A 13,881-nucleotide genomic window follows, 5' to 3' on the forward strand; every position below is an offset into this window, starting at 1 on the left:
TGACCAAAAATTTTTTAAAATTAATAATTGAAAAAGCATTCCTGCCTTCTGAGGACACAGGAAACCAAGAACTCTCATATAATACTGGTGGGGATGTAAACTGTTACAATCAATTCAAAGGAGAGCAATCTGGCAATATCTTATAAAGATGAAAATAAACATAACCTATAACCTAGCAATTCCAATTCTAAGTATATATTCTACACCAGTGTTTTTTATACTGTGGATCCTGATCTACTGCCAAATCAGTTTAGTGGGGGGAAAATTAGCATTCAAAACATGAAGTGTAATATAAAAGAAAAAATCAAGGTATCATTCATAGTAAAGATTAAAAATTGTTTTTGTGAAATTTTCTTTTTCAACAGGGATGAATTTCACAAACTATTTTGTGAAAAGCAAGTCACATATGATTACCTATTCTATAATTAAATATACATGATGTTCAAAAAGAAAACACAACCCTGTATTTTTAGGTATACATTCACAGATAATAAAAAGCATTTTAAAAAATTCAATGAAATCATTAACACAAAATTTAGGACAGTGGTAACTTCTGCAGAGGAAGGAGAAAAGGATGCACTTAGGAAGGAACACACATGGGCTACATATTTTTAAAACATAATTTGTGTAAACTATATAGCAGTAATTTATAGTATATATAGAAAATATAAGGGGCTGGGTGTAGTGGCTCACACTCGTAATCCTAGCTCTTTGGGAGGCTGAGGCAGGAGCATTGTTTGAGGCCAGGAGTTTGAGCCCAGCCTGAGCAAGAGTGAGATCCCGTCTCTACAAAAAAACAGAAATATAAAAAACAGAAAAATTAGCCGGGTATGGTGGCATGTGCCTATAGTCCCACCTACTCAGGAGGCTAAAGCAGGAGGATTGCTTAAGCTCAGGAGTTTGAGGTTGCAGTGAGCTATGATGACATCACTGTATTCTAGCCCAGGTGACAGAGCAGAATTCTGTCTCCAAAAAAAAAAAAAAAAAGTGTAGGGTTTTCTTGCCCTTGCCTTTGCTCTGTACTATTCCAGAAAGGGATGTGAGCGGCTAGCCTGACTCAGCAAGGGTGTTCTTTCTTATCCAGAACCAAGAAAAATAAGCAAAGTCGAAAATTATGCAAGGAGGAAGAAGAGAGACTGATAAATCTCAGAAGAAGGTCCAAATGGGCATGGTTGGGTCTGAGAAAAATTTTAAAAAAACAGAAAGCAATATTATGGATATATGGGTATGGATATATGAAAGAAAAAATATAAAAACATAGACTGAAAGAAATCACCCCAAGTTCATGATAATAGATTTCTATGGATAGGGAAGAGTAGGGGATGAAACTAGGAGGAAAATAAACAGACAAATCTTACCTGTACTGTTCTACTTTAAATAAAAAATGTTAATACATGTTAATTCTGGGTGATTAGTACATGGATATTTGTTACATTAGCCTCCATACTTTTCTATATTTTTTGAAATAAGGAAAAAATCTTGCTGTTGAATATCAATTACAATTTTAAATATTCATACTTTTTTATTCTACTCTTAGTAATTTATCTACAAACATTTATATAACTACACAAAGATATATATATACACACAAATGAGTTCACTACAACCTTGTTTGTAATAGGAAACTATCTGGATTAACCCAAAATGCCCTTCAATAGGACCAGTTATATATATTATATAAATAATCATTTAAAAAATTTTAAGAGATGAAATAAATTTATACATATTGACATGGAAAGTACTCCAAATTATGTTAAACAAAGAAGACTGGTTGAATATTTATATTAAAATATACACACCCATACACCCATGTATGTATGTCTACATATACTCAGACCATCTCTAGAAAGAACACAGAAAATTAGTTACCATGGTTACCTCCAGGAAAGAAAACTACAAGACTAGGACAAGGGAAGAAGGGAGATTTTACCTTGTGTTATAGTCATCTGTATCTTTTAATTTTATACCACATACTTATAGCATCTATTTTAAAAATTAATTTTAAAAACTATATATAGTATACTTGGTTTTTTTTTTGAGACAGGGGTCTTGCTATATTGCCCAGGCTGATCGTAAACTTCTGCCTCAAGAGATCCTCCCACCTCAGCCTTTCTAGTAGCTGGAACTACAGGAATATGCTACCATGCTCAGTTCAAGTTTTTTTTTAAAGAGATAAGGTCTCACTATGCTTCCCAGGCTATACTTGTATTTTTGAAAAGCAAAATATATATGTATGCAGAGAAAAAAATCTTGCAGATTACACCATTTTAACAGTGATTATAACCATAGGACAAAATTTAGGGGACTTTTACCTCCTCTGTGATTTCTATAATGTTTAAATTTTTCACAATAAGTATATATTACTTGTGTGACGAAAACAGTAAAATAAAAACCTTTGCAATAGATAAATGTCATCTTCTCTTTGGTTTAATGAAATGTTTACATTTTGATTCCCTATTAAAGTTTTTGTAAGATATGGGTTTTTTTCCCTCCCATGTCGAAGGAAGAGTTTTTATTTTTATTTTTATTTATTTATTTATTTTTTGAGACAGAGTCTCACTGTGTTGCCCTGACTAGAGTGAGTTCCGTGGCGTTAGCCTAGCTCACAGCAACTTCAAACTCCTGGGCTCAAGCGATCCTCCTGCCCCAGCCTCCCGAGTAGCTGGGACTACAGGCATGCGCCACCATGCCCAGCTAATTTTTTCTATTTTTAGTAGAGACGGGGTCTCGCTCTTGCTCAGGCTGGTCTCGAAATCCTGAACTCAAACAATCCGCCCACCTCAGCCTCCCAGAGTGCTAGGATTACAGGCGTGAGCCACCGCGCCCGGCAAGAAGAGTTTTTATTATTTTGTAATTTTTTTTTTTTTGTCTCCTGTCTCAATGGTCTTTGAAAAATTTTTTTTAGATGACAAATGTTTAGGTTCTTTTTCTTAACAAGAGATTGTTTTTTAATATCCAGGAACACAATCCATTAGCTATTCTTTTTCACTCATCATAATCTCTGAGTTAACTTTTCTTCCTGAAAAGTCTTCTTATACGACCATTTGTTCCTGAGTAATATTGAACATATTGAAGTATTTACATTGAAAGGGGCTGGGAGTTAGGTTTTGCTTATTGTGTCGCAAATATTCGGAATATTTTTTCTCTGATTTGCATTTTAAAACATGCTCTTATAGGTAGGGAGCAAATATGGAGCGTTGCCAGTCCAAAGAAGTATTTTGTTTCTCTACTTTAAGACAGTTGAAGCAATTATAAACAGGATGTAAAGGAAAACATTTCACCATAACAAAAGTGTTTTCTTTTAAGAAACAAATGAAAACTAAAGTTTGTTTTCAGGTGACAGAGTTAACTTACTAATCATGATGAATAATGACTATTGCATTTCCTGGAAGTTTCTTTAAAACTAAACTAAACTAAAAGGACAGGTAGTCTTAATCAGGAAAAAAAATGTCTCTACCCCTTAGCTAGCCCATTGAACTTGGTGCTGCAAAATACTAATCTACGCTTTTTTCAACCCAGAAATATTTATCCCAGGATACTAGTCTGATCAGAGTGTGTAGCAGTAACATACGCGAGAGGGCTTAGAGCTAAGAGCGAAGCCATGTTAGAAGCACCAGTGGCAAGCAATTCTTTTCTTCCACAGCCCTTTATACCAAGTTTTGGGAGAAAACTGTTGAAAGGAATGAAAAGGACTATAGGGAGGAGAACATGGAAACAGTTAGAATGTAATAGTCCACACAATTTAAAAGGAACAGGATCTGGCAGCAAACTTCTCCTAGTAGGCTACTGTAGTTTCAATCACTAACATTTTGAGAACTGACTCCCCTATCCTTTTTCTTTTCTCCCCTTTGTTTGTTTCCACCTTCTGTTACTCTCAACTGTTCCTATCTTCCCCAACTTTGCCTAGTTGTAAAAAAAAATCATCAAGATCTGACCTACATCTCCATAGTGTCCCCTCTGCTACATTTTTCTATTATGGAATCTCCTCCTTCCAGGGGAAGGCTTTATCTCAATTTCAAAGCAATCTGCGATAGTCAGGATTCTAAAGTGACTGACTCATAGCCAGAAATGGTTGGAAATCCTCTGACCTACTAAAAGAAAGAAAGAACTATAAAAAGGGCTATATCCACTTACCACGAACCTGCTTTTTTATTTCTTTGGCAGAGTCCAGCCATGTCTGTAAAAAGAAGAAAAGGCATTCACATATAGCTCCCAAACACATCAACAATAGAGTACTGGAAGGAGGATCACTGACCATCTTCAAATAGTGCCTCCAGATCAACCTACATTTCCCTTAATACTTTTTGCATTAATTTCAGAAAGCATAGTGATTTTGAGCAGAGAAATGGGGAGCCAAACAGTTGAGCTTGAATCCTAGTTCCACTACTTCCTGGCTGAGTGACTTTAGGATCTCTGTACCTCAGTTTCCTTATCTATAAAATGAGATAGTAGCAGTGCCTACCTCGTAGAGTTATTATGAAGATTAGTGAGTTAATATATGTAAGTCTCTTAGTAAACAGTAAAAGTTTCGAAACTATGAGATATCATCTCACCCCAGTTAAAATGGCTTTCATCAAAAAGACAGGCAATAACAAATGCTAGTGAGGATGTGGGGAAAGGGGAACACTCGGTACACTGTTGGTGGGAATGTAAGTGCAACCACTATAGAGAACAATATGGAGGTTCCTCAAAAAACTAAAAACAGGCCGGGCACGGTGGCTCACGCCTGTAATCCTAGCTCTCTGGGAGGCCGAGGCGGGCGGATTGTTTGAGCTCAGGAGTTCAAAACCAGCCTGAGCAAGAGCAAGACCCCATCTCTATTAAAAATAGAAAGAAATTAATCGGACAACTAAAAATATATAGAAAAAATTAGCCGGGCATGGTGGCGCATGCCTGTAGTCCCAGCTACTCAGGAGGCTGAGGCAGGAGGATCACTTGAGCCCAGGAGTTTGAGGTTGCTGTGAGCGAGGATGACGCCACGGCACTCTAGCCTGGGCAACACAGTGAGATTTTGTCTCAAAAAAAAAAAAAAAACTAAAAACAGAATTACCGTAGGATTGAGCAATCCCACTGCTGGGTGTATACCCAAACAAGGGGAATTCAGCATATCAAAAAGATATCTGTACGTCCATGTTTATTGCAGCACTATTCACAATAGCCAAGATTTGGAATCAACCTAAGCGTCCATCAATGGATGTATGGATAAAATTATGGTACATATACACAATGGAATATCATATAGCCACAAAGAATGAAATCCTGCCATTTGCAATAACATGGATGGAACTGGAGAACATTAAGTGAAATAAGCCAAGCACAAAAAGACAAATCTCACATATTCTCACTCATATGTAGGAGCAAAATATTAAAAAACAATTGATCTCACGGAGATAGAGAGTAGAATGATGGTTACCAGAGGCTGGGAAGGGTAGCAGGGAGTGGGGGATAAAGTGGGGGTGATAAATGAGTGCAAAAAATGTAGTTAGATAGATAGAATGAACAATATTTGATAGCACAACAGGAAAAACTAATTGATGGTGATAGATACCAGGAAAAAGTTACTTTTGACACGGGGTGGGGAGGGGTACCAACTGGTAGGGGTCGAGGGTAGTAACGAGGAAGGGGCACAAAAGGGGGTTCTGGAGTTCTGGTAATGTTCATTTTCTTACCTTTGGAGAGTTTACACAGATGTGTTCACTTTGTGAAAATTCTTTGAGATGTACATGTATGATTTACACACTTCCTTGCATTGTGTTATACTATTAGGCACTGAGGAAACAGAGATAATATGTACAAACTAATTTCTCAAAGAGTGTGGTTGTGAAGGACAGTAGAAGACAGGGTCATAGCTAGAGGAAAGAAACAGGACTTACTTATAAAACAACAAAATTTGAAGGAACAAGTTATAGAATTGTATTTTAGTAGAGATCTTAAGATGCTCCCTAAAATAGCAATCCTGGATCATCTTCTAGTTTCTATTTGAATATATTTGGTGGTAGGGATTCCTTTCAAGAGTCCATTCTATCAATCATATCTTGTGAGTTAAATACATAAACTAAATAAACAGAATTTAAGTTCATGCATTAAAAAGACTCACATTCTTTCTTCAGCTTAAAAAAAGTTTCCAAACAATATGGAGATGAAGAGCAGCAAAATCCTGATATGCATTTTTTTTGGTTTTTTTGAGACAGGGTCTTGCTGCGTCATCTGGGCTAGAGTACAGTGGCATTATCATACCTCACTGCAACCTCAAATTCCTAGGCTCGAGCAATCCTCCTGCCTCAGCCTCACAAGCAGCTGGGACTATAGTCGTGCACCACTGCACCCAGCTAGCTAATTTTTCTTTTCTTTCTTTTTTCTTTTTTTTTGTAGAGATGGGTCTCACTCTTGCTCAGGCTGGTCTTGAACTCCTGGCCTCAAGTGATCCTCCTGCCTCAGTGTCCCAAAGTGCTGGGATTACAGGCGTGAGCCACCACACCAGGCCTCCTGGTATACATCTTCATTCATTCAACTGAAGTATTACAGGTCTCCCACGTGCTCTTCTATTTCAAAACACCTTCTCATCTGTTGTTTCTTCTACTTGGAATACTCTGTCTCCATCTCTTCATCTGGAAGATTCCTGACTATCTTTTATAATACAGACCTGATGTTACCTTCTGCAGAAAACCCTTTCTAACTCCCTGTCTATGTGAGTGCCCACATCTTACTGCTGTCCTCTATTCAGTCTGGGAGCTCCATGAGGAAATAGACTATGTCTTTTATAGCTCTGCCTAGCACAAGACAGATACTAACTGCTCAATAAATGTTTATGAATGAGTGAACTAACAAAGAATGAATGAATGATGACACTGAAGTAAACTAGTATAGAAATAATAAAGTTCCAACTAGGGCAATGTCACTTAAAGAGGTAAAATGAATAGAAGCTTTTCATATATTTTGCAGCATTTATAACCTTAGGTCATAATGTTCTAAGAAAGAACTATATGCCCTGAGTTGGCTATCAGCTACTTTTATCTGGATGTCCTAAAATCCCCACACATACACATAAGTGATTTATATAAATCCTTATCTTTTGAGATAAAAGACTTACCTATCAGCTTCAGAAGTCTGTCTTAATTCAAGAAATAACCATTGTTTATGCTGCTGTTAGGATGTTGACTTCAAATCACTGCTCCAGGACATGTTTATAGAAATTCTATAGTGCAGGTAATTCTACATCTCACTCTTTAAGTGCTAAAAAAAGCAACATTTAAATCCACTAGAGATGTTGACCCAAATTTCCTTAGCAAAGGATCCCAAATGCAGCCTCCCTACTCTGCAAGTATATTTACAAAATTCATCTCGGTCTTTCTAATTTGCCAGACAATAAAGATATAATCATTACTGGTACTTGTCTTCACAGCCAATCATGAATCAATAGGAAACAATCCTTTAAGATGACTATAAACTAAATTCCTCACACTCTTGATTTAATATTCACTCCACTCAGGTTTGCTCTTTGCCTTTGAAGGTGAGAGAAAGACTCTTCTGGCTATGACTGACTATCTTTCCAGAGTTGACTATCTGATTCCAAAGATAAGAAAATCCATCCATATGGAAAATGGAAGGAGAAAAAAGATAACCATATACTGTTGAACTGAATGTAGTCCTAATTTAAAATTCTCATTATTTACCACAAGAGCTCAAGGTTTTTGCTTAGAGAGGGAATTGGGTGGGAGGGGGAATTAATGTGGGTGACTTTTCCCCCAAGGAAAAAATCCTGGATTCATTCACAAATAACTAATTCTAAGCAGGAATAAAATATAGGAAGCAAATATTTAACTCACATAACTTTGATTCATAGTAGCAATAAATCTCTCACAGAGCTACAGAAGTTTGCTTCTGACTGCTTTTCCTCTTCTCTTGCCAGACTCAGTCTGGCAACAGGCCTATTATCATGCAGTCAGTAGAGAAAGCAAGCCAGCCAGCCATTCCACATGAGGAAAAGTCACTTCAATTAACCTTCCTCCCTGCTAAATGTACCCGATTGTCTACAAACAAAACACAGAGCTCTTAAGGAGAGAAGTTACATATGCTAAAGACAAATCTTTACACACACAAAAAGAAGACACCAGAGATTGGAAAAGGGAAGAAGATAAAATATTTTTCTCTCATTGTATTACAATTCACATTTTTTTCAAAACATGAACCAATTCTGTAGGTAGGAAAAAAAAAAAAAACAAGAAACAAAGATGAAATATAAAAATCAAGGAAAAAGGAATAAAAAGCTGAAGCAGAAAATCACTTCACAGGGGGCAGCAGGCAAGGAGCTACAGGAGTAAGTTGTGCAACTTATAGGATATCCCTCTGCTTTTATAGGCTTCAGTTTTCTCATCTGCAAAATGAGAGGTTGAGCCCCCAAAGCCTTTACAGCCCTAGTATCTTCTGTGTTTTCAGAATAACAGAAAACTTAGATAGACAACTAACAAAGACTGATTACAGATTTAATCATTTCATGACTATCTACATACTTCTAGAGAAGGCATTATCCAGAAATTTGGCTTATTGACAGTAGATATATAGGGAATGATAGTGTTAAATAAAAATTAGGGGAGACCACTGTTTTAGACTGAGCTCCTTCATTGGCCCTAACAGACCAAACCAAACCAAAATGGAGTCCCTCATCCTAAAGACCACATAATCACACATAATGACACTTAGAGGAAGCAGGCAGATCCCTGAAGAGACCAATTTTTCCTGAAAACCAGAGACTCCAGTCTACCTGAGTCAGCTTAATGAGGAGGTCCCCTCTCCAGTCTACCTGAGTCGGCTTAATGAGGAGGTCCTCTCTGCTTTAACTCTTACAAGAAAAGTACCCTGATGTCAACCAGTTTTCTTTTCTTTTTCTTTTGTTTTCTTTTTTGAGACAGAGTCTCCCTCTGTTGCCCCTAGCTAGAGTGCCTTGGGGTCAGCCTAGCTCACTGCAACCTCCAACTCCCAGGCTCAAGTGATCTTCCTGCCTCAGCGTCCAAGTAGTTGGGACTACAGGAATGTGCCACCGCACTCAGCTAATTTTTTCTATTTTTAGTAGAGACGGGGTCTTGATTTTGCTCAGGCTGGTCTCGAACTCCTGAACTCAAGTGATCCTCCCACCTCAGCCTCCCAGAGTGCTAGGATTACAGGCGTGAGCTGCCACCACGCAAGGCCCAGTTTTCTTTTCTATTGTTTTGTTTTCTTGTTTCCACCTTACAAAACCCACTGTTCTGCCATTGCTCATTCTATTTTGTAGAATGGAGGCCATGTGGTTCATGAATCTTGAATAAAAGCAAAATACATCTTTAACTAAATTTGTTATAATTTTGTCTTTTTCCAATAGCTAAAAAAAGTGGTGTAATCTGGCTAGATACAATCAATTTTAAGTAAAAGGTATGCTGTTCTTTGGCATACCTTTTACATGAGAAAAGAGCAGGTAGATTATTCAACCTGAAGGATGTTCCAGGTTATGCTCCAGATTGTGACACACAAATCTTTTTATTTTTTTAAGCAAAAGCTTCGGACTATCAACACCAATATAGCTTTTGTTACTGTATTGGCCCTTCATCCTAACAGTGCTCCAGATTCATTTTTGCAAAAGTTTTGCCTGGGCCATGTGGTAATAAAGTCCCTGCTTTCTCTTCCATGACTCACTTCCTAGATCAGCAAAGGACTCTCATTTTAATTCACAGAAATACTCTGTTTTGACCTATTTCTGAGAACTGGAGATTGGCCATGATGAACTTAGAAGCAGAAAATACAGAGTGGCCCATTCCTTTTGACCATGCTCCTGCTATATATCCTATAAGAACCTGGCCCATACTCCAGACCTGCTGATGTCCTGACTCTGATAAGTCCTATGTTTCCCAGGATTCACTTGCCCACTGCCTTCCCCAGTAGGGGCTCTAATAAACTATCAAAGAAGTTGAAGTTAGATTATGATTCAGAGGCCTCAGCTTTTGTTTTCCAGAAATACTTTAAGAAGGTCAATAATGCCCTCTTTTTACACAGCTAGGTTTGTACTTTGCTATTCAGCTTTTATATTAAGCACTTTTAACAATACTTTATACATATTAATACATAAATAACTATAAATAAAGCAATTTTATATTTGCTCATTAAAAATGAATTATAATAATGAAATCTGCTATAGAGGAAATAAAACTTGCTAACAGGACAGAGTATGAATTACACCAACAATGGTGAAAAGTTTTCAAGGCAACTTAAAGTTTTTGTCCCAACATGTGCCACAGAAGCTCAACCGTAAGCCAAAAGGATTTCTTCTGCTGAATGCCTTTAGATAAACCAGCATCTAGAAATTTAAGCATTGTTATATCATAGAAAAAAATTATTTCCAGTTATATTAAGTAAGCAGGAGTCAGTGACTTTATTTACATGTCAAAAGATTCCTAATTATTCTCAAATCAACCCTGGTTTTTCTGTTGTTGTTTTTTTAAACAATATAACGATATCTAATTTCTAGGAATCAAAATTATCTCATTGAGCTTGTATAACATAAAACACTCTTCAGAGCGTTCTCCTTGATTCAGGGGAGAATTTTCTTAATCACAGCTGCAGAAAGTTTTTCACTGTAGTTTTGAGGGCACTGTTTTGTTTTTTAATTAACTCCAATGTTCCCTCACTAATGGGAAATAGAGCCATCAGTACAAGCTGGGTTTTTAAAAAAATTATATACTGACAAATTATAGTCATATACATTTTTGGGGTACAAAGCAATGTTATGATTTTTTGATATGACGTGTAATGATTTAATCAAACTAATTAACCTACCTATCACCTCAAATATCTGACCTTTTTTGTGATGTGAATATTTGAGATTTACTCTCTAAGCAATATTGAAATGAACAGCACTCAATTATTAGCTATAGGCTGGGCGCGGTCTCTCACACCTGTAATCCTAGCACTCTGGGAGGCCGAGGTGGGTGGATCCATTGAGGTCAGGAGTTCAACACCAGACTGAGCAAGAGCGAGACCCCCATCTCTACTAAAAATAGAAAGAAGTTAGCCACACAACTAAAAATATATAGAAAAAATTAGCCAGGCATGGTGGCACATGCCTGTAGTCCCAGCTACTTGGGAGGCTGAGGCAGAAGGATTGCTTGAGCCCAGGAGTTTGAGGTTGCTGTGAGACAGGCTGAGGCCATGGCACTCTAGCTCAGGCAACAGAGCAAGACTCTATCTCAAAAAAAAAAAAAAAAACTATTAGCTATAGTCACTAGTAGAAGCTGATTTGAGCCCTGAGGAAGACAAAGTAAAGAACAATGTTAACCTAGTGCTAGTTAACATAGCTCTTCTGTTTCAGTCAATAGTGAACTGTAAAAGGAACAAACTTTTGCAAACTTAGGTAGCTACTAGGTATAGTCTACAAATAGATTTTGTTTAGGCAAAGGGTAATTCCATGTCTTCTAGTTTGCATTATCTAACTCAACCTACCTATAGAGTTTGCAGTTGTTAAAAGCTGTTACCTCTCAACTTTTCTTAATAAACTGAAATCATCTTTTAGAAAGAACCAACTAAAATGGCTTGAATACACTGTATACAAGACTCTCTCTGAGATCCCCACTCTACCACCCCCCATACCATGTGCCTCTCCTCAGATGTCACTCTCTCAACTCCAGGTTGTTTTTTTTTTTTGGAGACAGGGTCTCACTCTATTGCCTGGGCTAGAGTGCAATGACATCATCATAGTTCACTGCAACCTCAAACTCCTGGGCTCAATTGATTCTCCTGCCCCAGCCTCCCAAGTAGCTGGGACTACAGGCATGTACCGCCACACTTGGCTAATTTTTCCGTTTTTTGTAGAGATGGGGGTGGAGGGGGGTCTGACTCTTGCTCAGGTTGGTCTCAAACACATGGCCTCAAGCAACCCTCCCACCTCGGCCTCCCAGAGTGCTAGGATTACAGGCGTGAGCCACCGCGCCCAGCCTCGCTCATTCTTTTACTTCCTTCAAAAGCTAACAACTAGTTTCTTTTTAAGTTGGAAGAAATGTCAGATTCATTGTATGACTGTTTCAATAATATTGGGACTTTATTCTCTTACATAACATCGCTTTCAAATTATAATTATACGTCACAATTTTAATGATAATTATATTAATATTTCATCAAATATATTATGAACCTGCTATGTATTAGATACAACACTAATTGCATAATATATGAAGTTATTGGCATCTACAGTACTTGCTAATCAGGGCATAATAACTCTTTACTTTCCTTGCCTTTTAAAAACATACAGTGGATACTTTATCTGAATGATGAAAGAACACATCAGCAATTGTCTTTTCTTTAAAATGTTAATTCTAGAAGGAAAATAGCAGGAAAATCTGAGAAACAAGAATAGACAGGAATAACTCTAAGTACACTGTGCCTTGGAGAGGCAAGTACAAATACTTTCTTAACAACAATAACAAAAGAATTAAAACAAATTTTTTGTCTGCTTCTTATATTGCATGCAGTCTCCTCACCTTAGAGGTTGTGTTATCCCAAATGGCTAGACCAAAATAGTCTTCTTCCAAAAGGTTGAGGTGCTCACATACTCGTTTAAGCAAATCTTGTCCCTTAGCATGTTTCTGCAAAGATATACATACATATTTTAGTTGAAATTTCTTTTCATTTTCTTTTTTAAAGACAGTCTCACTACACTGTCTGGGCTGGAGTGTAGTGGCTATTCTCAGGTGTGATCACAGTGCACCGCAGCCTGAAACTCCTGGGCTCAAGTGATCCTCCACCTCTGCCTCCCAAGAGCTGGGATTACAGGTATGTACCACCATGCCAAATTTATGATTTCTTCTTATCCCCGTATTCATCACCAAATAAAATAAAATGTCACTTTCCAATTTCCTCTATTACCTTCAGTTACCAACAGACTTTCAGATGGCTACACAAAGTAGAACAATACAATTTTTTAAATTCTTGTTTCTCAATTTGTCAGCTTACATACCCAATGCACTCATAGTAGCTTGGAAATAGTGTTACAGTTCAAAGCAAAATTCTACCTTCTCTGTATCCCCCATCCCCCACCTCCACCTTAAACACCACATTCTTTATTTTTGGTGCAGTATTTCCTGAAACATGTTATGGGTGGCTATCGGTCACTGTGATCACTTGAATTACTAAATCAACTGTCAACACTGACAGTTAATTGTGGCTGTGGAAATCATCAGACTCCATATCATTTGAAGACCAAATATCCCAAGAAAATACCTCAACTTTCTCCAATCTCTTTCAGAAAAATGAATAAAGTAAAAGTCTAGATAGCCTACAGATACTACCTGTTAGAGTAGTCCTTTCAGTGGTGCTACAAATCATTTTCTTAATGTTTCTTTACCTAGAAAGTCAAACCACTCCCAAATTTGGGTACTTGTACTCCCATTTATAGGGAAGAAATGCCCTAAGTTAGAGGCTGAGATTTAGAGTCAAAAAGTCCTGGCTCCTCCATTTACTAGCTAAACAACCTGAGTAGATTCAATTTAACCTTTCTGAATAGTAGCTTTCTCATCTATAAAATGATAAGAATATTTATACCTGTCCGACCTATCTACTGGAATTGTTTTTTTAAAAAATCAAATATGCTAAGGTCTTCTGAGAAATATATACAAAAATACTTCCTAAAATTAGAATCATTTTTTGGCACACATACATGACATGTCTTCCTCTCAATGAGTTATTCTAAATGACTATTAGTAATTCACATAAATGTTAATCCATTTTCAGTCTTAAACCATTTATATTAAATCATTTTCTTCTCTAAATGACAGAAGATGATTTGGGAATTCTTCATGCACAGGTCCCTAATCCCTTAATCATAATTCTATTATAAAATCCAGAAGTTCTAACAGATAAAAG

General features: G+C 37.1%; 1 protein-coding gene across 1 annotated transcript in view; it reads right to left on the bottom strand.

Annotated features, from left to right (window-relative positions):
* The window catches only part of EPB41 (erythrocyte membrane protein band 4.1), a 136,181-nt gene that overhangs the window by 116,155 nt on the left and 6,145 nt on the right, over positions 1–13,881 (bottom strand). The window contains exons 2-3 of the mRNA XM_012645994.1: positions 12,501–12,605; positions 4,135–4,177 (exon numbers count right to left, since the gene is read on the bottom strand). Of these exons, the coding sequence (XP_012501448.1) occupies positions 4,135–4,177; positions 12,501–12,605 (148 nt within the window). The remainder of the gene's footprint in view (positions 1–4,134; positions 4,178–12,500; positions 12,606–13,881) is intronic.

This window comes from Propithecus coquereli, unplaced genomic scaffold (assembly GCF_000956105.1).
Source record: "Propithecus coquereli isolate 6110/MARCELLA unplaced genomic scaffold, Pcoq_1.0 Scaffold239, whole genome shotgun sequence".
Classification (NCBI taxonomy): Eukaryota; Metazoa; Chordata; class Mammalia; order Primates; family Indriidae; genus Propithecus; species Propithecus coquereli.